At 42.2% G+C, this 24,504-nt stretch overlaps 1 protein-coding gene across 3 annotated transcripts in view; it reads left to right on the top strand.

The window, feature by feature from the left end:
* nadka (NAD kinase a) overlaps nucleotides 1-16,145 on the top strand; it is a 32,752-nt gene extending 16,607 nt beyond the window's left edge. The window contains exons 1-10 of one of the 3 annotated variants that reach the window (XM_039010846.1): nucleotides 5,261-5,579; nucleotides 7,515-7,644; nucleotides 7,932-8,040; nucleotides 8,589-8,674; nucleotides 8,843-8,945; nucleotides 9,244-9,365; nucleotides 9,973-10,072; nucleotides 10,569-10,726; nucleotides 13,000-13,082; nucleotides 13,424-16,145. In XM_039010846.1, the coding sequence (XP_038866774.1) occupies nucleotides 5,503-5,579; nucleotides 7,515-7,644; nucleotides 7,932-8,040; nucleotides 8,589-8,674; nucleotides 8,843-8,945; nucleotides 9,244-9,365; nucleotides 9,973-10,072; nucleotides 10,569-10,726; nucleotides 13,000-13,082; nucleotides 13,424-13,571 (1,116 nt within the window). In that variant the 5' untranslated portion in view covers nucleotides 5,261-5,502 and the 3' untranslated portion in view covers nucleotides 13,572-16,145. Of the gene's footprint in view, nucleotides 1-5,260; nucleotides 5,580-7,514; nucleotides 7,645-7,931; nucleotides 8,041-8,588; nucleotides 8,675-8,842; nucleotides 8,946-9,243; nucleotides 9,366-9,972; nucleotides 10,073-10,568; nucleotides 10,727-12,999; nucleotides 13,083-13,423 lie in introns of those variants that run through there. The other 2 variants (XM_039010844.1, XM_039010845.1) reach the window with 2 other exon arrangements.
* The last annotated feature ends 8,359 nt before the right edge of the window (nucleotides 16,146-24,504 follow it).

Below are 24,504 nucleotides of genomic sequence, written 5' to 3' on the forward strand. Positions count from 1 at the left end.
TGAAGCGTATTTGGCAGTGATTACACCCTCGACTCTTCCTTGGTTATAACACCACAAGCTTGGCACTCCTGTATTTGGGGAGTTTCTCCCGTTCTTCACTGCAGATCCTCTCAAGCTCTGTCAGGTTGGATGGGGAGCGTCGCTATTCAGCTATTTTCTGGTCTCAGATGTTCGATCGGGTTCAAGTCCGTCCCCTGGCTGGGTCACTCAAGGATATTCAGAGACTTGTCCCGAAGCCACTCCTGCATTGTCTTGGCTGTGTGCTTAGGGTTGTTGTCTTGTTGGAAGGTGAACCTTCGCCCCAGTCTGAGGTCCTGAGAGCTCTGTAGTAGGTTTTCAACAAGGATCTCTCTGTACTTTGTTCCGTTCATCTTTCCCTCGATCCTGACTAGTCTCCTAGTCCCTGCCGCTGAAAAACATCCCCACAGCATGATTCTGCCACCACCATGCTTCACCATAGGGATGGTTTAAGGTTCCCTCCAGATGTGACGCTTGGCATTCAAGCCAAAGAGTTCAATCTTGGTTTCATCAGACCAGAGAATCTTGTTTCTCATGGTAAGTCTTTAGGTGCCTTTTGACAAACTCTAAGTGGCCTGTCATGTGTTTTTTTTTTTACTGAGGAGTGGCTTCCGTCTAGCCACTACCATAAAGGCCTGATTGTGCTGCAGAGTGTGTCAAGTGCTGCTGAGATGGCTGTCATTCTGGAAGGTTCTCCCATCTCCACAGAGGAGCTCTGTCGGTGTGACCATCGGGTTCTTTGTCACCTCCCTGACCAAGGCCCTTCTCCCACAATTGCTCAGTTTGGCCGGGCGGCCAGCTCTAGGAAGAGTCTTGGTGGTTCAAAACGTATTCCATTTAAGAATGATGGAGGCCACTGTGTTCTTGGGGACCTTCAATGCTGCGGAAACGTTTTGAATACCCTTCCCCAGATCTGTGCCTCAACACAATCCTGTCTCGGCGCTCTACGGACAGTTCCTTCGACCTCATGGCTTGGTTTTTGCTCTGACATGCACTGTCAACTGATCTTATATAGACAGGTGTGTGTGTGCCTTTCCAAATCATGTCCAATCAGTTGAATTTACCACAAGTGGACTCCTATCAAGTTGTAATAACATCTCAAGGATGATCAGTGGAAACAGGATGCACTTGAGCTTAATTTCGAGTCTCATAGCAAAGGGTCAGATTTTTTTTTTTTACATTTGCAAAAATTTCTAAACCTGTTTTTGCTTTGTCATTATTGGGTATTGTGTGTAGATTGCTGAGGATTAAAAAAAAAAAAACATTTTAGAATAATGCTGTAACGTAGCAATGTGGAAAAAGTCAAGGGGTCGGAATACTTTCCGAAGGCACTGTATACCGAAGTATGTGGACAACCCTTCAAATTAGCGGATTCGGCCACACCCGTTGCTGACAGGTTTCTAGAATCGATTACACAGCCATACAATCTCCATTGGCAGTAGAATAGCCTTACTGAAGAGCTCAGTGACTTTCAACGTGGCATCCTATACCTTTCCAACAAGTCAGTTCGTCAAATTTCTGCCCTGTTAGAGCTTCCCCGTTCAACTGTAAGTGCTGTTATTGTGAATTGGAAATGTTGTTGCACCTAGACATCTCAGCTGCAACGTGGCTGGCCATACAGGCTCGAAGAATGGGACCACAGTGCTGAAGCAGTGCTAAAAATCCTCTGTCCTCGGTTGCAACACTCACTACCAAGTTCCATGCAAGGTTCATACAGAAATGTTTTGTCAAGATCGGTGTAGAAGATCTTGACTGGCCTGCACAGAGCCCTGACCTCAACAGAGCCCTGACCTCAACTCCATCGAACACATTTGGGATGAACTGGAACGTCGACTGCAAGCCAGGCTGAATCGCCCCGACCTCACTAATGCTCTTGTGGCTGCTGTGGGGACTTGCCTCCATTCAGTGTTCCAACATCTAGTGGGAAAGCCTTATCAGAGGAGTGGAGGCTGTTATAGCAGCAAAGGGGGGTGTAACTCCATATTAATGCCTGTGATTTTGTAATGAGATGTTCGACGAGCAAGTGTCCACTTACTTTTGGTTATGTAGTGTAAAACACAGGACAATTACTTTTTTTTGACTACACTGGGCCTTTAAGACACTGGTCAGACACTCTGAGCCAGGAGTAAAAATCTATTCATAAAAGTTTCTCAGCTGGTGAACAAGACAGTTTGAGATTGTGGAAAATGTGATTATGCTCTGACATTGGTTATTCCCCATAATTTGCAACAATCGCGAGGAGGCATCGCCGACTGTAGATTTTTTTGTTTGTTGTGATTTTGCATTCCAAAGGGACAACTTGAAATAGTGATACATGGTGTAGTTTAATTAAATTGAAACACAAGTGTGATGTGACGGTATATCATGTGAAATAGGCCTTCAAATCATTGTCAAATGTGCAGGATATTATGTTGCATGTACACTACCGTTAAAAAGTTTGGGGTCACATAGAAATTTCCTTTATGGGTTGATCATACAGAAATATAAAAATATTATTCCAAATCAACTGCCTGTATGGCGTGGGAAACGCTCTCTTACTGCCTTATCGATAATCAAGAATTCTGCTGGTAACTCTTAATGGACAGCTCATGAGGTCTCCTCAATATCTGCCGAATAGGTTTCAGGTTTAGTTTTTATTTTTACCCATAAGAGTATAAGTAAAATATCTCTATTTTCAGCACTTACGACTGGTTTTCTACTCTGAGGCGCTTTGTGGATACAGTCCGAGATCACACATTGTGGGATAGCCTGCGTACAGCGCATGAAAGACTCTTACCAAAGCAGTTTGGCTGGCCCTTAGATTGGCCAGAGCCTTCCTTGGCCCTTGACTCGGGCCATCATGTAACTTGGTTATTATACTGTCTGCTTTAAGCAGCAATAACGGATGAATTGTGACTACGTACGTTCACACACACACACACACATGCATATTGACTCCACACACTTATATACACTTTCACACTCTTTACATACCATGCTGCTGCTCTGTTTATATATCCTGATTGCCTAGTCACTTTTACCCCTACCTACATCTACATATTACCTCAACTACCTCGTACCACTTCACATTGACTAGGTACCGGTACTCTTTGTATTTCGTCTCATTATTGTTATTTTATTGTTACTATTTGTCTAAATGTTCTTAACTCTGCATTGTTGGGAGAAGGCTCGTAAGTAAGCGTTTCAAGATAAAGTCTACACCTGTTGTATTTGTCGCATGTGACAAATAGAATTAGATTGGATCAGCATCCTCAGGTGCAAAGCCTCTGGGCTGGCTATAAGTAGCAGAGAGAGCCTATAAAACTTATACAGCCTGCCTATCAGCAATGTTGGAAAAAGTACTCAATTGTCATACTTGAGTAAAAGTATACTTTTACTTGAGTAACTTTCTATTAAAAAGGTGTCACCCAGTAAAATACTACCTGAGTAAAAGTCTAAAAGGATTTGGTTTTAAATTTACTTAAGTATCAAAAGTAAAAGTATACATTTCAAATTCCATATATTAAGCGAACCAGACTTCATCATTTTCTTATTTTTACTTATAGCCAGGGGCACACTCCAACACTCAGACATTATTTACAAAAGATGCATTTGTGTTTAGTTTGTCCGCCAGACCAGAGGCAGTAGGGATGACCACGTGTTCTCTTGAATAGTGCATCAATTTCAGTTTTCCTGTCCTGCTAAGCATTCAAGATGTAACTAGTACTTTGAGTTGTCATGGAAAATGTATGGAGTAAAAAGTACAATATTTTCTTTAGGAATGTAGTAAGTAAAAGTAGTAAAACATATAAATGAAGTGCAGATACCCCCCCCAAAAAAACTACTTAAGTAGTAGTATTACTTAAGTACTTTACACCACTGCCTACCAGTACTCCTTGATAAATACATAACTGAGTAGCAGTGTAGGTTGATGGTGTGCTTTAGAGGGAAGACATACAAACATGAACATCAACCGTGCGCGGGTGGTCATCCTTTCTCCTCTGACCACAGAACATCGGCTTGCATTTTCTATTCATTTCCCGGCGATTCTACATGTTGATTAAACTCAAAATATTCTGTTCTTTTGAAATGGATTATATTAGCATAATAATGTTTCTTACTTTATGATGGTGTAGGCCTATATTTAAATTGAATCATAAGATGCTCCTAGGGTGTGGCTATTGAACTCATTTAGGCCTGGCTATTCTAGTGTTAATTGGTTCTTTAGCCATGACTGGGAATGAAGGGGGAATTTCTCTTGGAGAGGTGAACACGTGTGTGTGTGTGTGTGTGTGTGTGTGTGGTCTCTTCATTCACTATTTGACAATTGATTATATTGTCACCCCTCAGACTATTATAAAGGTAATATTGTCTTTAGATAACATCTGTTATTAAATGTGTGAAATTTGTTTAGGTTTAGTTTCGATGGGCCATTATCAGCTGGGCAGGCAACTGACGTCCTCCTAAAAATGCTTAACACATTCTGTTATCGAAATTCTTTACAATGTCAGTGTGTTAAATATACTTATTTAGTTAAAGTCAAGGACTGGGGGGAGATATGACTTAAAAAATGGCAGAGATATTACATTTTTAAAATGGCATGAAGTTCAGAAGACGTTGGCGGGTCTAGGATGAATTAGTCTGTTCATGACTCAATGCCGTAAGCAATAACACCTTTATAACTTTTTCCTGGTAAGCCATTTCCTTGTCTGGGTGGGTGTGTCCTTTTAAAACTACCCAACCCTAATAGGGAGGGCATTTTTCTTTGTGTGTGTGTAAGAGAGACCGACAGAGACACTGGGGACTGTGTAGTGATGGACTATAGAGAGAATCCACGCCCAGAGAGATCCACACCCTTAATATATCTGGTATGACAAAGAGCAGTCTTTGACAGGCACTTGTTTTAGGATGGCCCTTTTTTCTTTTTCTTTTTTACAAAATATTTGTTTACAATTTAACTCTTCTAAAATGTGTATTTGAATACAATGCTTAAATTGAGTTTGTTTTCTTCAACATAGCAGTATGTGGTAGTTGAAAGTATTTTGCTCTTACTGTATATGCCCTAGGAAACCTTTTAGGTTGGCCTACCTGGGGAAAATCCACTTGAACATTGTTCTATATCATAACACAGCTAGCCAATGAGAGGGTAGTCTTCCCTTAAAGGGGCAGGTCTGTAGTGGTTGTGGGAGTTACTTGTGGTGATGTCATCTTTCAGGTCTGTCTTAAGATGAGTGAGCGGTTTGGGTGACTGGCAGAATAGAGATTTAACTTTTAGACGTTGTTGTGTGGACAAATATAGACACAGCAATTCAAGAAGAATTAGTGACTAGTGTGGTGTTCCTGGTGTTTTGATGCTGGTGAGAGATTGAAGACAGCTCATGGGAAGACTGTACAGAGCAGAATGAATTGTTTTGCTTTAGATAGTGGAATCGGTAGACTGAAGAGCAAGGCAAAACCTGGCAGTTAGTGCCCTCCACTCATCTCTGCTAGAAGAAGCCTCATCACATGCAGGCAGACATGAAATTCAACCAGTGTGTGCAACAGCAAGCTCTGGAGAACAGCGACAACAAAGTGTGGAAATGGTAAGAATATTCTCGTTCCTCTCTCTCTCGGTCTGCTGACAGCGTTTCTCAACAGGAACATGGTGGTGCCAGTAATGTTTGAATACATTTTTAACCTGCATTGTCTTCTATTGCTAGCAGTAAGTTTTGTTTTAACAGATTTTCTGTGAAACATCTATCTCAAAAGAACACTTTGATCTTGCACAAGGTCTACAGACCACCTAACCACAGAACAATGAGACAGATATTTCACTGGCTGTGTAAATGTGAAGCATCCGCTTGGCGTTTTTTTTCTACCAAATATGGTAGTGAGAGGAAGCCCAGTGGCCGGCAGTGGTAGAAGATGGAAGGAGATGGATTTTGGCCGACATTCTGCACGTTTTCCCAGCGACTTAAACATTTTATCTTAATCCAGTTTTCTGTTCCCAAAGCTAGAGTGGACAAAGTTTTGTAGACTTTACCCTTTGCCAAATTTTTCAAATAATTTGTATCTTTTGGAGTGCTAGCTGTTGTATCACACGTGTACATCAGAGTAGTCATTCCCTAACAGAAATATGAAGTTGCATGCTAGAACGGGCCAATAGGATCTCGCTAGCTCGTCCACCTCCTTGTTTGTTCTGCACACGGACTAATTTGTTCCCATAGACCACAGCCTGTCGTTTCCAATCTCGGCTTAGTTATAAAAACATCTTTGGCCTAACTATGGTTTTCCCTAAATTAGGCTACTTTGTGGATTAGTTTGGGTTTTTGTTTGAATTGGCCATTTGAGTTTTCAGTTAAGGTAATGTCTAACCAGCTCAGTCTACAATGACTGTTAAAGCCAATCACAGGGAAGCGTAATGATAAATTACAAGTAGCCTTACTTTGAATTAATGGCAAGTGCAAGTTCTACCGCTTAACAATTGATGAAGTATTTGAGTATCTGTAAACCTTCAAAAATGTCCATGACATTGGAAATGTGAAACAAATACAACAGTGGAAGTTGACAAGAAAAATACTTCCTTATTATGTAGTGATGGGGGAATCATTTTTGACTATCGCAATATAAGTTTTTAGCTTGTTGGCTGTGCCTGCACCAAAACTCCAGTATTTTTCCTTCATAGCTTGTTCTCCAGCTTATTTTTAAATAGGGAGCCAATTTGTTTTCAGCACTTATTTCCATGACTGATCAAAACTCGTTCTCATGGCTCTCTTGTCCCTCTGCAGCAGACATATGGTGAGCAATATGTTTGGACCATCGTATAGCAATACATATTGTATCAGCACCTTAGTATTGTGATAATATTGTATCGTGAGGGCCCTGGCAATTCCCAGCCCTAGTATTATGACACCAAAGCATTTAAAATCTGTACCCTTAATCAGGGTGTTATTCCTGCACCTTGGTTGGAACTCGAGGTCCCTGTGATGAGTGTGTAAATGTACTGGTCCCTGTCTTGACCCTTTTGAACTCTGATGTTGCTAGACTAAGCCCTGGCCAATAATAGGATAGGTGTTAAGCAGCCCTGCCTCTTATCCAACTGGGCAAACACAAATCGTATGAAGTAACACTGAGCCAACAAGAGCTCAAACATGGCTATTGAGAGCTCACTGTGCCCAAACCAGAAATGTTCCACAGCCGCAACGCTTACAGGTTACAGTAGTGAGCAACCATGATATAATTACAAATGGTAACTATTTATTTACATACTGGACCTCAAGATGTCAAGGTGAGCAATGACTTGTCAAACTATTTCTCTTAGCTGTATGTTTACAAATGGTGCTCCACCAAAATGGTATAATTTTGGAAAGCCCGATTGGGTCAATGAGTCATGCATGTCTCCATATTAAGGAACAACATTTCAATGTTTCTCTTTATTGCTGCAATCCCTTTGATCAAATGATGAGTGATCAAGTTGTCCAGTCAATTATTACCATTTGAAAAGGTATTGATTAAATGTGGTCGTTCTCGCCATCCAGGCACATTCAGGACCCAGCCAGTCAGAGGCTGACGTGGAACAAGCCTCCCAAAAGTGTCCTTGTCATCAAGAAGATCCAGGATGCCAGTCTACTGCAGCCTTTCAAAGAGCTGTGTGTGTTTCTCACAGAGGTAGGACATTTGCACCTTTTTTTGCTGAGTCCATCTAGTCTCATATTATAGCTTCCTACACCTTAGCGGCCTGTGTGGTATATTACTTCCGTTTCATGAAAGTCTGCAATGAAGTCCCTGAAAACAGAAGTATTAGTGACTGAGAATTTGTACACTTTTTTTTTTACCCCACTAGAAAGGAAAGCTGCTTGTAAAGTCGGAATATTCTTTCGACCCATTCGTCTTCTAAAGGGTGATTACATGTGCATGTTGCTAATGCATATGTTTATACTTGTGCGTTGTTCTAGCAGAAAAACATGATTGTTTATGTGGAGAGCAAGGTTCTGGCGGACACAGCCATTGCGGGCGATGAGAGCTTTGGGGCCGTCATCCAGAAGTTCTGTACCTTCAGAGAAGGTGAGGAGACCACTAACCATCAGAGGACTGGGTTGTATTGATTAGTGCACACCGTAGCACTTTTATTTACATCAGAAAACGAGTATGCATTATCTTATGGGAGAGGTTTAGGGGCGGCAAGTAGCCTAGCAGTTAAGAGTGGGCCAGTAACCAAAAGGTCGCTGGTTCGAATCCCTAAGCTGGCAAGGTGGGAAAATCTGCAAGGCTGTTAACCCCCAACAACTGTTCCCTGGGTGCCGAAGACGTGGATGTTGATTTAAGGCAGCCCCCCACCTCTCTGATTGAGGGGTTAAATGCGGAAGACACATTTCGGTTGAATGCATTCAGTTGTGCAACTGATTAGGTATCCCCCTTTCCCTAGTTCCTCCCTATTTTAGTTAGTTTTCTTCCATTTGGTGCCTAGTGAATACAATCCTGATTGATGATAGATTGATCTGTGTGACTCTCTAGCTAGTGATTTAGTGTCAGGATTGTCTATGGAACTCTAACTTTAAGTAGTATAGCTTTCTCTTACGGACATGATCCTAATGTTTGTATGCACTGTTCAGATCTCGATGACATTTCCAATCGAGTGGATTTCATCATCTGTCTTGGTGGAGATGGTACCTTACTTTACGCATCGTCACTCTTCCAGGTATACATTTACAATATTAACATCTTGTGGTATAGTAAACACATTCATTTATACATTTTTGAGTGTACTCTGTGTGAATTGTACTAAAATAATTCAGCAACTTGGTTGTGTGTTGATTTGTATCAATTTAGCTTATGCCAATGCGTGTGTATGCTCCTGTGTTTTCAGGAGAGCGTTCCACCTGTTATGGCCTTCCACCTGGGTTCTCTGGGCTTCCTCACACCTTTCAAATTTGACACCTACCAGTCTCAGGTCACCCAAATCATTGAGGGTACGTTGTTTTTTTCTCTTTAGCCTCTGCCTATCTAATTTCAATAACAGGAGCTGTGCTCTCATGTCTAGCAGCTAGGTTAACCTCTGTTCTACTTTTGGTTTAACGTGTGTGTGTTTCTCTTTTGGGGTGTGTGTGTGTTTTGCTTTTGGGGTGTGTGTGTGTTTCTCTTTTGGGGTGTGTGTGTGTTTCTCTTTTGGGGTGTGTGTGTGTTTCTCTTTTGGGGTGTGTGTGTGTTTCTCTTTTGGGGTGTGTGTGTGTTTCTCTTTCGGGGTGTGTGTGTGTTTCTGCTGAGCAGGTAACACCGCCATCATCCTGCGCAGTCGCCTGCGGGTGAGAGTGGTGAAGGAGAGCCGAGAGAAGGGCATCATCATGACGAACGGTGACAGTGAGGGCAGCCGCAAATCCATGCAGTACCAGGTGAGCTCTACACCTGGCTGGTTATGTCATCCTAGTATTATGGTTCATACCACAATAGGTTCCTAGCATCATGATGACTTGGCACATCTCATGCTTGTCTTTACTGTGTGGTCACTGGGTGTTCACCTATTGTTGCGACGTGTTGAACAAACATGCAGTCATCGGGTGCATGTAGCGGACATGAGGCGTTTCCACTGTAATGTTCCCACTGCCACAGGCCTGACCACAGATCCCAGTGGGATGATAAAACACCAGGAAGGTTGAAATGTACCACCTTTTCTGGGGTGTGTAGGGTGGCAGCAATCCTTCAGGTCTTGTTTCACTTCCTCCTTATTTGTTTGATGTAATCCGTCACAAGGATTGGTTTCCCTGTTTTTCTGAAGGTTCTAACAATCCACGCTATTTGCTTCCATTTTGGCCTATGGTGCTATCACATCATGGGGTTGATGTACGTGGGATGTTTGAGTTGTGTCATCGTACTTCCTACTGAGTGGACTTTGACAAGTCATAACATATGACGTGTTCAAATAGGGTTCCCAAAGTGACCAACAACTTGGCTAGTGCAGTATCTCTGGTTAACATGGCTCTGGGTGTCTTGGTCCAACAGGTGCTAAATGAGGTGGTGGTGGACAGAGGCCCGTCGTCCTACCTTTCCAACGTGGACCTCTTCCTAGACGGACACCTCATCACCACGGTACAGGGAGACGGTGAGTAGTAAACTCCTCAACCTGCTGCTACTGGTTTAAAGGATTACACCCCATCTGTTTTGGCTGCTTCACTTTTATTTCCCACTTAGATGTTTCACTAATATAATACACTTTTATTGTTAATGCAGCTCTGATTTTAAGTTGTACTAGAGTTTAGATGCTGTAACTGGTCGTCATACTGTTGTTTGTGCTACTGCTTACTGCCTGTGTACAAGCCCAGAGTGCAAACACGCACCAGTGGTACTGATGGTCTATTTGTGCTGCAGACTGTTGGACTGCAGCTCGCCTTGTTAGTAGAGCATAGACCAAACTCTACCATCTGTCCTTCACTACTGCCTAGTAACTCCCTCTCTGGGTCTGATGTCAGAAGTATTTCCCTTGTCTTTGGGAACGGTTTACTGAGTTTTGGAACTGCTTTCAGCTTGTTGGTGTTTTTAGGCATGTGTCACTTTGTTTTTGGGGGTGTGCTCAAAGTAGTGTCTGTGTGTTGTCTCAGGTGTGATAGTGTCCACTCCCACGGGCAGCACAGCGTACGCGGTGGCGGCCGGAGCCTCCATGATCCACCCCAATGTGCCGGCCATCATGATCACCCCCATCTGCCCCCACTCATTGTCCTTCAGACCCATCGTAGTGCCTGCTGGGGTGGAACTCAAGGTAAACACACACGCATACAGAACCAGTCAAAAGTTTATTTTTACTGTTTTCTTTATTGTAAAAAATTAGTGAAGACATCAACTATTAAATAACACTTATGAAATCATGTAGTGACAAAGTGTTAAATCAAAATATATTTGAGATTCTTCAAAGTAGCCACCCATTGCCTTGATGACAGCTTTGTACACGCTTGGCATTCTCTCAACCAGCTTCACCTGGAATGCTTTTCCAACAGTCTTGAAGGAGTTCTCACATATGCTGAGCACTTGTTGGCTGCTTTTCCTTCACTCTGTGGTCCAACTCATCTCAAACCATCTCAATTGGGTTGAGGTCGGGTGATTTTGGAGGCCAGGTCATCTGATGCAGCATTCATCACTCTCCTTCTTGATCAAATTGCCCTTACACAGCTTGGAGGTGTGTTGGGTCATTGTCCTGTTGAAAATAAGTGATAGTCGGGATGGCGTATCGCTACAGAATGCTGTGGTAGCCGTGCTGGTTATGTGTGCCTTGAATTTTAAATAGATCAGACTGTCACCAGCAAAGCACCATCACACCACCACCTCAATGCTTCAGTGGTAACCACACATGCAGAGATCATCCGTTCACCTACTCTGCATCTCACAAAGACACCACGTTTAGAACCAAAAATCTCAAATTTGGACTCATCAGACCAAAGGACAGATTTCCACCGGTCTAATGTCTGTTGCTCATGCCAAGAAACAAGTCTCCTCCTTATTGGTGTCCTTTAGTTGTGGTTTCTTTGCAGCAATTCGACCATGAAGGCCGGATTCATACAGTCTCCTCTGAACAGTTGATGTTGATGTGTCTGTTACTTGAACTCTGTGAAGCATTTATTTGGCCTGCAATTTCTGAGGCTGGTAACTCCAATGAAATGATCCTCTGCAGAGGTAACTCTGGGGCTTCCTTTCCTGTGGAGGTCCACATGAGCTGTTTTCATAGCGCTTGATGGTTTTTGCGACTGCACTTGAATAAACTTTTAAAGTTCTTGAAATTTTCTGGATTGACTGACGTTCATTTCTTAAAGTAATGATGGACTGTCGTTTTTCTTTGCTTATTTGAGCTGTTCTTGCCATAATATGGACTTGGTCTTTTACCAAATAGGGCTGTCTTCTGTATACCACCCCTACCTTGTCACAACAGAACTGATTGGCTCAAATGCATTAAGAAGGAAAGGAATTCTACAAATGAACTTTTAATTGAAATGCATTCCAGGTGACTAGCTCATGAAGCTGGTTGAGAGAATGCCAAGTGTACGACACTGTCATCAAGGCAAAGGGCTACTTTTGAAGAATCTCAAATATAAATCGAATATAAAATATATTTTCATTTGTTTAACAATTTTTCGATTACTACATGTGTTATTTAATAGTTGATGTCTTCACAATTTTTATTTTTAAAATGTTACCCCCTTTTCTCCCCAATTTCGTGGTATCCAATTGTTAGTAATTACTATCTTGTCTCATTGCTACAACTCCCGTACGGGCTCGGGAGAGACGAAGGTCGAAAGCCATACGTCCTCCGAAACACAACCCAACCAAGCCGCACTGCTTAACACAGCGCGCCTCCAACCCGGAAGCCAGCCGCACCAATGTGTCGGAGGAAACACCATGCACCTGGCTACCTTGGTTAGCGCGCACTGCGCCCGGCCTGCCACAGGAGTCGCTGGTGAGACAAGGATATCCCTACCGGCCAAACCCTCCCTAACCCGGACGACGCTAGGCCAATTGTGCGTCGCCCCACAGACCTCCCGGTCACGGCCGGCTGCAACAGAGCCTGGGCGCGAACCCAGAGTCTCTGGTGGCGCAGCTAGCGCTGTGATGCAGTGCCCTAGACCACTGCGCCACCCGGGAGGCCGATGTCTTCACTATTATTCTACAATGTAGAAAATGGTAAAAATAAAAACCCTTGAATGAGTAGGTGTCCAAACTTTTGACTGGTACTGTATATTCACGCAAACTCATATACGCACACATTCAACGTAGACATTATCTATTTACCGCTCCTCTCTACAAGCCATTAGCATTTACTGCTCCTCTCCAGAACACATTTGCGTAAGACAACACAGGCGATGACCGGTAAGAAATGACCAGTCTGACACACAGCTAGCACAATGCGTACCCTTCAGTTGTCACAGGTGATGGGAATGAGGGAATTGCTTGTAATATACACACACACTTCAATAGAGCATTTTCTGCTGAATACTTTTTGTTGTCTTTGACTGGTCGTTCTTCTGCATCGTTTGTCACGCTCAGATCATGCTGTCACGTGACGCCAGAAATACGGCCTGGGTGTCGTTTGACGGGAGGAAGAGACAAGAGATCTGCCATGGAGACAGGTGGGCAACCTTTTGACCCCTCAATCACTGCAACCTCCCCTTAATTAAATCACACTTCCGCAAGTCGCATGAATACACAGTTATGTAATTATATTGACCCGTTTCATGGACTCAAGCCAAGAAGGTCACGTCACACGATGTTCAGTACATGTTTTCCTTTATGTAGGCAGACAATTATTCCTTGTTGCTGAAATGCTCGCAGCCCGTGTCATTGATTTACCAGTAACAGCGTCAGTCTGTCATTTTCAAGTAATTCTTTGGATGATTGTGAATACCTGGCACGCCTCCCACTCAATACTTGACTGTCTTTGCTCTTTATCTCCCTATTGTCTCATCTCCAGCATTACCATCACTACTTCCTGCTTCCCTGTTCCCTCCATCTGTTTCCGGGACCCCGTGAATGACTGGTTTGAGAGCCTGAGCCAATGTTTACACTGGAATGTGAGGAAGAAGCAGAACTACCTCAGCTCAGAGGAGGAAGAGTTCTGAGGCCAACAAACTCGCCTCCCGGTGACGCTATGTTGACCTTTTGGGTGCGTTCCAGATATACAGGTTCTGCACAGTTCTTCACGGATGAAATCCGAACTTTATAATACCTGGACAAGTGTTTTAACATACTAGTATACGACATCAACATATTTTGATATCCTATATCTGGAATGCACCCATTGACTTCAGTTGGATTCCATCAGGTAAATTTGCAACTAATATCCTCCGGAGATGATTTGCATTATTTTGTTTTGGTTCTAGAATGAATCATCCCTTACGGTTAAGAATTTCACGCCCTTTGAAAAAGATTGTCGAAATTGCCTTTTTATGCCAACAACCAGATAGTCTCACGGGTTAACTTAAACCTGGATTGTTTTCAGTCAGACATGAGACAAAGTAATACTGAGCTAGGGATCAAAACCATGATATCAGTCCTCCTGATAATGATTGTTAAAGTTGGCCCATGAGATATAATGTGGTCTGTTTTAGCACTTTGTCTATTGTTTCGTAGCGTCTACAGGCTATCAGGGACAAACCTCGGCTCCTCTTAAACCATGGACGTTGTTTTGTTTAGCTTGAGCGACGTGAATGCTAAGGGGCTGCCAAGCTCCTCAACATATAAAACGGATATCGTGACTGTTGTCAGTGGGGTTGTTCATCAAGAACCAATGTTCTTGGAGATAATGGGGATAAGGAATTAAATGTATTTGTTTTTTTATACAATCCCTAACAGAAAATTAGTTATTATCATTACTACTTCAGGAATAGCAGAATAATTGCGTCTACTCTGCAATAATGAACTAAATGTGTAGATTGTGCCTTCAACTCGTAACTATTACATAGATAATTGCTTATTAAGGTTTACATAACTTTAATTTTCTTAATCGTATTTACAGCTTCGTGCAAGTGTAGCATAACCATATCTTCAGTATTCCTCTCTGCAGTTTGTCTGCAGTGCAAGCCATTTGAGAAGCTTCAGTACATGTTCATCTTACGTTAACTACTGTCTACAACGTTGTAGTGTCTGACCATGTAAAATGCCAGAACAGTATGGAACAAACGTTAAGAACTAAAGTCCATTCCAGGTGAGATGAGACCACAACTTGATTGTATTCATTGCCTTTCACTGTAAAGCCATAGATCTACTATGTCATTCATTTCAAGGTAATTCCGTTCACAATGAAGGCAATTGTGATTCTACAGGGTTTTACCACCCAAGGCAGGGGTAGGGCAACCCTGTCCCGGAGTGCCGTGGATACCTCAGGTTTTTATAGTTTACGTATTTATTTTTGCTTTAGACTTGGGAGGACAGGTAGATGGAATTTAGCCCATCAATGATATTGAATAATTAGCTCAGTTGGCGAGGTGATGAGTCTGGTGTGGTGCCTGGATGGACCTAAACCCTGCTGTGCCTGTGGCACTCCAGGACCAGGGTTGTCTGCCCCTGACCTATGGTGTCAGACTTATTGCAGTATGATGAGAGATTGAAGGCATTCATATACCAGTTGTAGGTGTTGGCCTACCTTACCAAATGAGACTAATTCTCACCCCCTCTGACTGACCAGCTCTGAAATATCGACTTGATAATATAATAAAATATAATATGATGGTTTGAGGGTTTTTCTTCTATCCTAATTGACTTTTCGGGGGGTGGTGAAAGATACGATGTGATAAAATTGACATGTTTTTCATATAACATTTTATCAAGGAGTTATAATATCTTTAACTATCAGATGTTCATTTTAGAGAACTAATTATAGTTTATATGAATTTATTACTTTATGAATTTGCGTGTTAAATGTACTTGTTCGATGGGCAAGTGACATTTCCCCCAATGGAAAAAGTGCTTTAAGCTCTGGATACCAGCGCACCACACTCTGCAAGAGGACCAGCTCACTCTAACTAGTCAATCAATCATTCCTTTATTTTCTCATTTATGATGCTTCAATAAGATGTTTTTTTTATATAGCCTATATGTTTATTAACCAGTTTGCACTGTATCATTGCTGAAATATAAATCTCTTTGGTACTTTTTCTATATTGATATTATTGTTTTAAGGCAGGTTAGGTTAGTTTCACAATCTATTCTCTTAAAGTAGAAAAATATTGATTTCCTCTAACAATTGAATTTGGAGTGGAGTCTGTTCATCAAGATTGAATGACAGTCCCTTCAGTTAGGGGATATCGTTTTATAAGAGCAAACATTTGAAAGAAATGTGTTGGTCTTTATTTGCTACTATACTTTGTTTTTCAGTGAGTACAGTGTATCCTCTACTGAAGTAATGGCAGTCGTGGACTTTACCTTACAAACCAGCCGATAGATAACGAAAGAACCAAGATTTTTACACTGAAATCATTTAAGCTTCCCCAATGTGGTACCTTTATGGTTCCTTTTGGATGAAGGACCTTATTCCTATGTCAAGTCTGATCTTCAAGTGCTTCTCACTTTGTTTTGTAGACTTCATCTCTGTTGTCCTATAACTTTTTTTAATGGTACGTTTTGTAAATATTGTTTCTGAAATGAATTCTGCTATTTTTCCAGAGCACTTTAATAAACAGAGCCAATGAATTGTCCGTAAGTGTGAATTTATTGGTGTGCCTTGTTGAGACATTAATTTGCTGCATGTTGGTTTCATCCGATGAATTTGAACCCTTTTGTAGGTGTCCAGGAACAAGGAAATAGACAACACAACCTACGATTTATTACCCATTGAATATTTGAGGAAGTAATCTCTTTCCCAACAGTGCACTCCTCTTCCTGTATTTCATTTAAAAATTAAGCAACAAAGGAGTTTACTGCAACGATTTTGTTTTGTAATTTTGAGGACCTGTAGTTTACAAAAACACAATGGGTGGTCAACCAAATTATTATCATAGTGCAGCAAAAAACCTAAATGGATATCAACAATGTGAGCAACATTTAATTGATAGAAGGATTAATACACTTCAATTAAGATATTTCCTTTAAGTGTGTAGAAAATTGAAATGTCAAATAGTTCATACATTAATGTATATAAAATAATAGATCTTATTCACAAATGGATACATCTCAAATGCTAATAAAAAGTTGCCAGTATAAAACTTTTATCAGTCAATTACATAGATGGAGCTCTATTACAATACCACTCTGAATACTTTTTGGATTTATATTACTACAAGCACACTAAGGTAAGTGATCATTTGCTAAAATGATTATGGCAAAAGCAGCAGACCCTAAAAATTAAAGTAATTGTGCTGAATAACTGCATTGATTTAGTATTTCTGTAATTCTTTCACTGATCAGAAGTTGGATTGTGCATGCTGTGGCCGAGCATCTCACTATGTGTTGTAGGCACACTGAAGGGTAAGCATCAGCCACAATCCTCCAGAAGTAGGCAAAATGTGATGAAAAAGTAACTGTAGTACACTAGACTTGCGTAATAAATTATAACCAGTGGTGATTCTCATCAGCTATTATAAAATAATCAGTTTACAATGTTTTGCATGACAGATTCTTATGTCTGTCACAGGCAGTGGAATCATCGAGTAAAAACAGACCAGTCAGGTGGCCATTTGAGTGCATTTCTCTCCAGTTCCAAACATTGGTTAGAACCAGAGTTGTTACAAAATGATTGAGAAATTGTTACAAACAGCTAATCCGTCCTGTGTAACCGTAGCCATTTCCTTCCCACAAAAGCAATTTACTGCTTGTCCGTTAACACTGGAGAGAGAGAGAGAGAGAAACATAAGTACCCTGATTAGTTAGTCTCACAAACCATGTTTCAATACCCCCCCCCCCAAAAAAAAAAACCACAGCTGTGAAGGAAACAGGAAGTGTCGGTACAATTTTCTAAATGTTGACAGAATTTGTTTGTTTGAAATGGTGGCATTTGTGTCGGTAAAATGTAATTATACAACAAACTGCGGTGGAAACGATTTATTGCGCAATTGTTCATAGAATAACCATGTCGAGGTCAATTTGCAGTCACGATGCTATGTTGTGGTCCTCCAACTACGACTTGAAAAAGCATACACAGATTATTAGATTAAATAAATTATGAACTTCACAGGGTGATGAAAGTGCAAGGGGATGTGCTTGATGCTACTTTCCAATAAATATTAATACAATTTATAGTTTGAGGTTAATACATAATGTGGAGATATTTACTTTTTTAAATATTGTCCCATGAACATTGTGTAATTTACTGATGGTAACTAGCCCCATAGGGATATTGAATGTCAAACCAAATTGACCATGGGCATTACAATCGGATTGCGTGCAGCTGCACTCCGATTTGATTATTACTTGGGTGCTGTGGGCATGTGGAAAGGTTTGAAAGAAACCCAACCCAAGGAAAACTTACTTTACCCTTCATTCCGTGACCATTGTTTTTCCTATCTCTGTTTTGGACAAGACTGACTTTATGATCCAAATGATCTTATTTACAGTTTGTGGTCAATTTTGACACTTAAATGTTAATGACTCCAATTGATGCCATACAGACCGTTTTCAAAAAGAAGTTGCTTTTTAGGGGCAGTCGCTCTAAGCCAGAAGTGTTTATGTGCACTATGTCATCACGCACAGCCTTTTATCCGCAACAAGTCAGTTTGATGGAAATAAACCTCTAGTGGGAAAATTCACTTTTTTAATGCAGATTTGATACCATGAAATTGTCGCAAATTGGATGGAAACCTTCCAACAAAAACAAGTAGTTGGTCTATTCGATTTCAGTCAGAGGTTCTTGGAATGACTTTTACTGTGCCCATAACAAAAATGTGTTTCTACAAATGATCCTTAAATGTGTCAAAACATTGTTTGAAGTCATGTTTGTGTCATCTATGAGCCTTGTTCTTGTCTAGCCTGAACTTCCAGTGACTCTTCATAAACAAGAAATGGAACAGGTGAAGGAAAAATAAGCTATACTCTACTCACTCCTCTCCAGGCCCTGGCCAGAGCTGCGCGGCAATCAGAAGAGAACGCCCTTGATCAGCACAGATCACTGCTCCTGTCACAGCAGCAGTCCCCAGTGTGTACGTCTTGTCCTGCCCCCAATGTGTACTGATCTGAAATCAGAAGACTGGTCATTTGAGGTGGATCTCTGAGCCAACCACCCACCACACTTCCTCCAAAGACCTGATTCGGGATCAGTTCAAACATTGGCTTTCACAGCTCACCATGTACATCAGGTACAGGAAGTAGGCTACCTCTGGCACATTCTGAAGGACGAAGACCCAAACCAACTGCTTGGGTTCTTTTAAAACCTGGAACAAAGGATGGATAAACCTGTTATTGCACCAAACCTGTTTTACATGAAGTATGTGCCTCATAAGTGGAACTCCAGTCTCCTTTTCACCTCTTAACACCTGATTTACTTAAAAGGCACATCTTAATAGGTGGTCCAGGTAAGTCATGACATTGCACAAGTGTTTGAGGTGGATCTTTCCTCTCTTGTTCTCTATAGTGCTTCTATTGTTCCTCAAGCAAGGGGGAGGCCGATGACATCACGGATTCCCATCAGACCAACTCCTTGAATGCCCTACTCCTTGAAGTTGTCTAAAAAACACTTGCTCAAAATGTTGTTTTTTACTCTTTAGTGAGTGTACTTTACTGTATTTATACTTGGAATATCACTGGAGGACATCTTTAAAGGTTAACATTATTTCCACCACCCTTCCTTCTATTGAGTTCACATGCTTTATGCATAGTATTGTGTAATCTTGTATTGTGAGTTATTTCTGAACTATTCTTTACATACTCACTGTTTATGCACTTGTAGCTACTCATAATATTATGTTCAGTGCACACCAATGATTACATTTAAAAAAAAATTCTCTTGATACTTGTTACTCACTGCGATAGCCCCCACGACTGCAGTAAGGCAGGCCCAGACCACTCCAAAGCCTAGGATGATGCGGTTTGTGAGGGACATGGTTGTGCCTGACATCATGATCAGGATGCAAAGGCACAGCTGACAGAGAAATGTCAAAACCAGCCAAAGGTTAGACCAACTACCGATCCAGTACACCTCCATCCCAAATACCCTACCCTGGTATCCTGAAGTCAATCATATATGTCTGCACCACAGATCAAGGCCACACCTCGTTAGAATGACACCATCTGTCGGAAGACAACAGCTATCGTGTGCCAGACGTGTTATGATTCATGTGGAATGCGGCAGTACCTGAGCCTGTAGTTTAAATGTAACCATGGAGGAGCACAGGATGAGCAGGAATTACTGCTCCTGGATGGTCTCCAGAGCTCTGCCCACCCGGAAGACCATCATGTTTGGCCTCTGGATGAGCAGCATGGTGCACAGGACATAGGCCACCACGACCACACAGGATGCATACAAACCGCACCTTCCACAAAAGCGCACAGGCCTTCTCTTAATTGCATACTCCTTGAGTCATCACTCCTCGTCTCCTCAAAACCTATTGGAGGAGAAGGTAAGAGGGGCGGTACCTCTGGCTTTCTCATCCAATGGGTTTTTCAGAAGGAGATGAGGCCATCGAGTCACTACTGCTGCTACCAAAACAGTACCTGTGGCATAAAGACATGCACAGTCAAATATCTGGTTGTAATTGAGCCGTGTTCAGTAGGGAGAAACGTTTTGAAACAAGGAGTTACTACCTGAACTTGTCCAATGAGAGCTCAGATTGTTATTTTCCGTTGCAAAACGTTTTGCTATGGTGTACTGTACTGAACATGACCTTTTAAAAAGAGGTTGGTTTCATTTTGTACGTCCACATGCAACATACCACAACCAAGTTCTTTCTATCCTGGACTGGCAGCACCATGAAGTTGACCAAAGAGCGCATCATGACCATCAACACACTGAGGACAAACACTATCAGCTCCTGCCTGTTCTCCTGCAGGATGCCCCTGGTGATGTAGTATATGCAGAACACTGGAGGAACGGAAAGAAAACTATCACAAAGTCTTTGGTGTAGGTGGCATAATCAGGATTTCACCATAGCACACAATGTTGACATGGGGGATGATCTGAGTCGGGGGTTGCATTTATTTTCTCTGGACTTTTCATCATGTGTTCATGTCTGGACACTTCTGCTTTCAGGAGGGGTGGAGGTGGCTGTTGATTAGGTCATAAGTTTCCAATCTGTTGCTATTGCCACTAATGTAAGTCACGCCACTTACAAATTCCAACCAGTTGGATGAGGGATACAGTGAAGTCGTCCTCATAGCTGTACTTTTCCTGTAGATGTTTGTCAGTGTGAGGGCCGGAGTGCCATCAAAGAGGCGATGAGGAAGCAGAAGTAAAACTTTGAGCATGAGAGCTCTGACCAAGTGTTACGAATCCCTTTGGCCCGACAGTCTAGGGGGGATGGTAATGGGACCCGTAACACAACTCATGCAAATTATAGTAGTGAAAACGTAACAGTGAGAACAAATAACACAGACAACTTAATTACCGTCAAACACTAAATGTTTATTTATAAACACACGGTAAATGGGGGGGAGCAGGAAAAGGGGCTGAGCGGGACCCAAGGAATGAAAGAATAATAATTCAAAGACACCCCTAAGCTAGACTAGCCTACTTCACAAACAGCTAACTAACTAACCAAAAATACAGGGGGTGGTCCGCCCAGTTCTAACTAGTGTTTTTACCAATGTTTAACTACGGGTAGTGTAGCCCAAGGGCGACTTGTCTGGTTACCCCCTTTTCCCACCATCAAACAAACACTCAAACACCATAACCAAAACAATACTCACAGGTGGGGACAAAGTGACATGTAGCTGCAAAACACACAAGCGATCTACAGACAGAAGGCATGTTACAAAGAGATTGAGCTCCGGAGAAAACAACTGACAGGGGTTTTAAACCAAGGGAAAGGGACTGTGATTGGGTAAGGGAAAAGGAGCAGGTGTCTTCCGATTAGCGACTGATTGATGACTGATTGGGGAATGATTATTGTCACCTGTGAGTAGGGGAGAAGGAGAGAAAAGAAATACACACAGGATACACACAGAACACTTGTATCCGTAACACCAAGGCTTTATCTCTAGGGTCAAGAGAAAGCAAAGCATATTGTCTTTGGTCACTGACATGGGCTTGCTCCTACCTATCTTTCCGAGTTGGTCCTGCCGTACATACCTACACGTACGCTACGGTCACAAGACGCAGGCCTCCTAATTGTCCCTAGAATTTCTAAGCAAACAGCTGGAGGCAGGGCTTTCTCCTATAGAGCTCAATTTTTATGGAATGGTCTGCCTACCCATGTGAGAGACGCAGACTCGGTCTCAACTTTTAAGTCTTTACTGAAGACTCATCTCTTCAGTGTGATATGATTGAGTGTAGTCTGGCCCAGGAGTGTGAAGGTGAACGGAAAGGCTCTGGAGCAACGAACCACCCTTGCTGTCTCTGCCTGGCCGGTTCCCCTCTCTCCACTGGGATTCTCTGCCTCTAACCCTATTACAGGGGCTGAGTCACTGGCTTACTGGTGCTCTTCCATGCCGTCCCTAGGAGGGGTGCGTCACTTGAGTAGTTTGAGTCACTGATGTGATCTTCCTGTCTGGGTTGGCGCCCCCCCTTGGGTTGTGCCGTGGCGGAGATCTTTGTGGGCTATACTCGGCCTTGTCTCAGGATGGTAAATTGGTGGTTGAAGGTATCCCTCTAGTGGTGTGGGGGCTGTGCTTTGGAAAAGTGGGTGGGGTTATATCCTGCCTGTTTGGCCCTGTCCGGTGGTATCATCGGATGGGGCCACAGTGTCTCCTGACCCCTCCTGTCTCAGCCTCCAGTATTTATGCTGCAGTAGTTTGTGTCGGGGGGCTAGGGTCAGTTTGTTATATCTGGAGTACTTCTCCTGTCGTATCCGGTGTCCTGTGTGAATTTAAGTATGCTCTCTCTAATTCTCTTTTTCTCTTTCTTTCTCTCTCTCGGAGGACCTGAGCCCTAGGACCATGCCTCAGGACGACCTGGCATGATGACTCCTTGCTGTCCACCTGGCCGTGCTGCTGATCCAGTTTCAACTGTTCTGCCTGCGGCTATGGAACCCTGACCTGTTCACCGGACGTGCTACCTGTCCCAGACCTGTTGTTTTCAACTCTCTAGAGACCGCAGGAGCAGTAGAGATACTCTTAATGATCGGCTATGAAAAGCCAACTGACATTTACTCCTGAGGTGCTGACTTGCTGCACCCTCGACAACTACTGTGATTATTATTATTTGACCAAGCTGGTCATTTATGAACATTTGAACATCTTGGCTATATTCTGTTATAATCTCCACCCGGCACAGCCAGAAGAGGACTGGCCACCCCTCATAGCCTGGTTCCTCTCTAGGTTTCTTCCTAGGTTTTGGCCTTTCTAGGGAGTTTTTCCTAGCCACCGTGCTTCTACACCTGCATTGCTAAGTACAGAATCAATCATTAGGATGTTTTTAACATATAGCTTCAATAAAGTTCCAACCGGAGTATTCTTTCTTGTCTTCGTGAGCAATGGAACGCAAGTGACTACCATGAGGAATAAGCATGATCAGAAAATGGCTGACTGCCAGACACCTGACTGATTCTGCTATCATTCACTCCCACAACACCATAGAAGTCTCATTATAATTTCCATTGATGGTTGACATCTAGTGGAACCCTAGGCAGTGCACAATCATTCATATCTCAAGGGGATTTCATTGGGGACTCTGGTGAATACATACAAGCTCAGATTTCTGACTTCCTGTTTTGATTTCAACTCAGGATTTTGCCTGCCAATACGAGTTCTGTTAATCTCACAGACATAATTCAAACAGTTTTAGAAACTTTAGAGTGTTTTCTATCCAATACTAATAATAATATGCAAATATTAGCAACTATGACTGAGGAGCAGGCCGTTTGATATGGGCACCTTTCATCCAAGCTACTCAATACTGCCCCTGCAGCCATAAGAAGTTAAATAAAGGTAATAAATAAATAAATCCATTTTAGAAAAAAATGTGGAAAAAGTCAAGGAGTCTGAATACTTTCCGAATACACTGTATATATTTGTTGACAGAATGTAACATATCATACGAAATGAATGATGTTGTACCATAGAGAATGATAGAGGCCAAAAGGTGGTATTAGTTTGGGAGCGCCATTGATGGCTTCCACCACTTTAATGCAGTCAACTGGGTGGGATTTCCAACTTCATTGGCTGATCCCTCCTGGTGACCCTGTTGGAGTCATGTCCAACCTGGTCATCAGGAGGGATCAGCCAATTTTGAAGAAGAAAATTGATTACTTAAAAAATGGTAATCGCCATAATTGCGCTGCCTGTGCTGTCACAGACACAAAGATTTGTGTCTGTGACTCTTTGTGTCTCTATCTCTATGTGTTACACACTTTTTGGGGACCAGTTTTGAGTGCTAATTTCAAAACTACTGGCTGAAATTATACAAAACCTTTGTATTGTCTTTGTTTACATTGTCCAACGCACTGATCAGTGGATTGGGGGAGTCATTATGCCCTCTTGTGGTCAAACATTTCCAGTGGAACCTCATCAGAGTTGTGTTCAAGATTAAACCAAAGCTTTATAACTAAACCAAGATAGACCACCGCCGGTGGTTTCTAATGGGCAGAACAAGTCTGTGTTTGCATATTTCATTAGGGAACGTCTACTCTGTGAAGTGCGCGTGTGCAATAACTCAATTCGCCTTTGCACTCCTTCTACACAGCGCATTTTTTTACAACTTTTGCAAAGGGTAAAGTCTACAAAACTTAGTCCACTATGTTCATAGTAGATTCGAGTTTTGGGAACAGAGAGCAAATTGAGAGCAAATGTTTCATCGATGAGAAAATGTGCAGAATTTCGGCCAAAATCCATCTCCTTCCATCTTCTCCCACTGCTCGCCAGTGGGCTTTTCACTACCATATTTGGTAGTGAGTGGAAACGCCAAGCGGATGCTTCATATTTATACGTCCAGTGAATTATCTGTCTAATTGTTCTATCTGTGATTAAACGTTT

This window comes from Salvelinus namaycush, chromosome 16 (genome assembly GCF_016432855.1).
Source record: "Salvelinus namaycush isolate Seneca chromosome 16, SaNama_1.0, whole genome shotgun sequence".
NCBI lineage: Eukaryota > Metazoa > Chordata > Actinopteri > Salmoniformes > Salmonidae > Salvelinus > Salvelinus namaycush.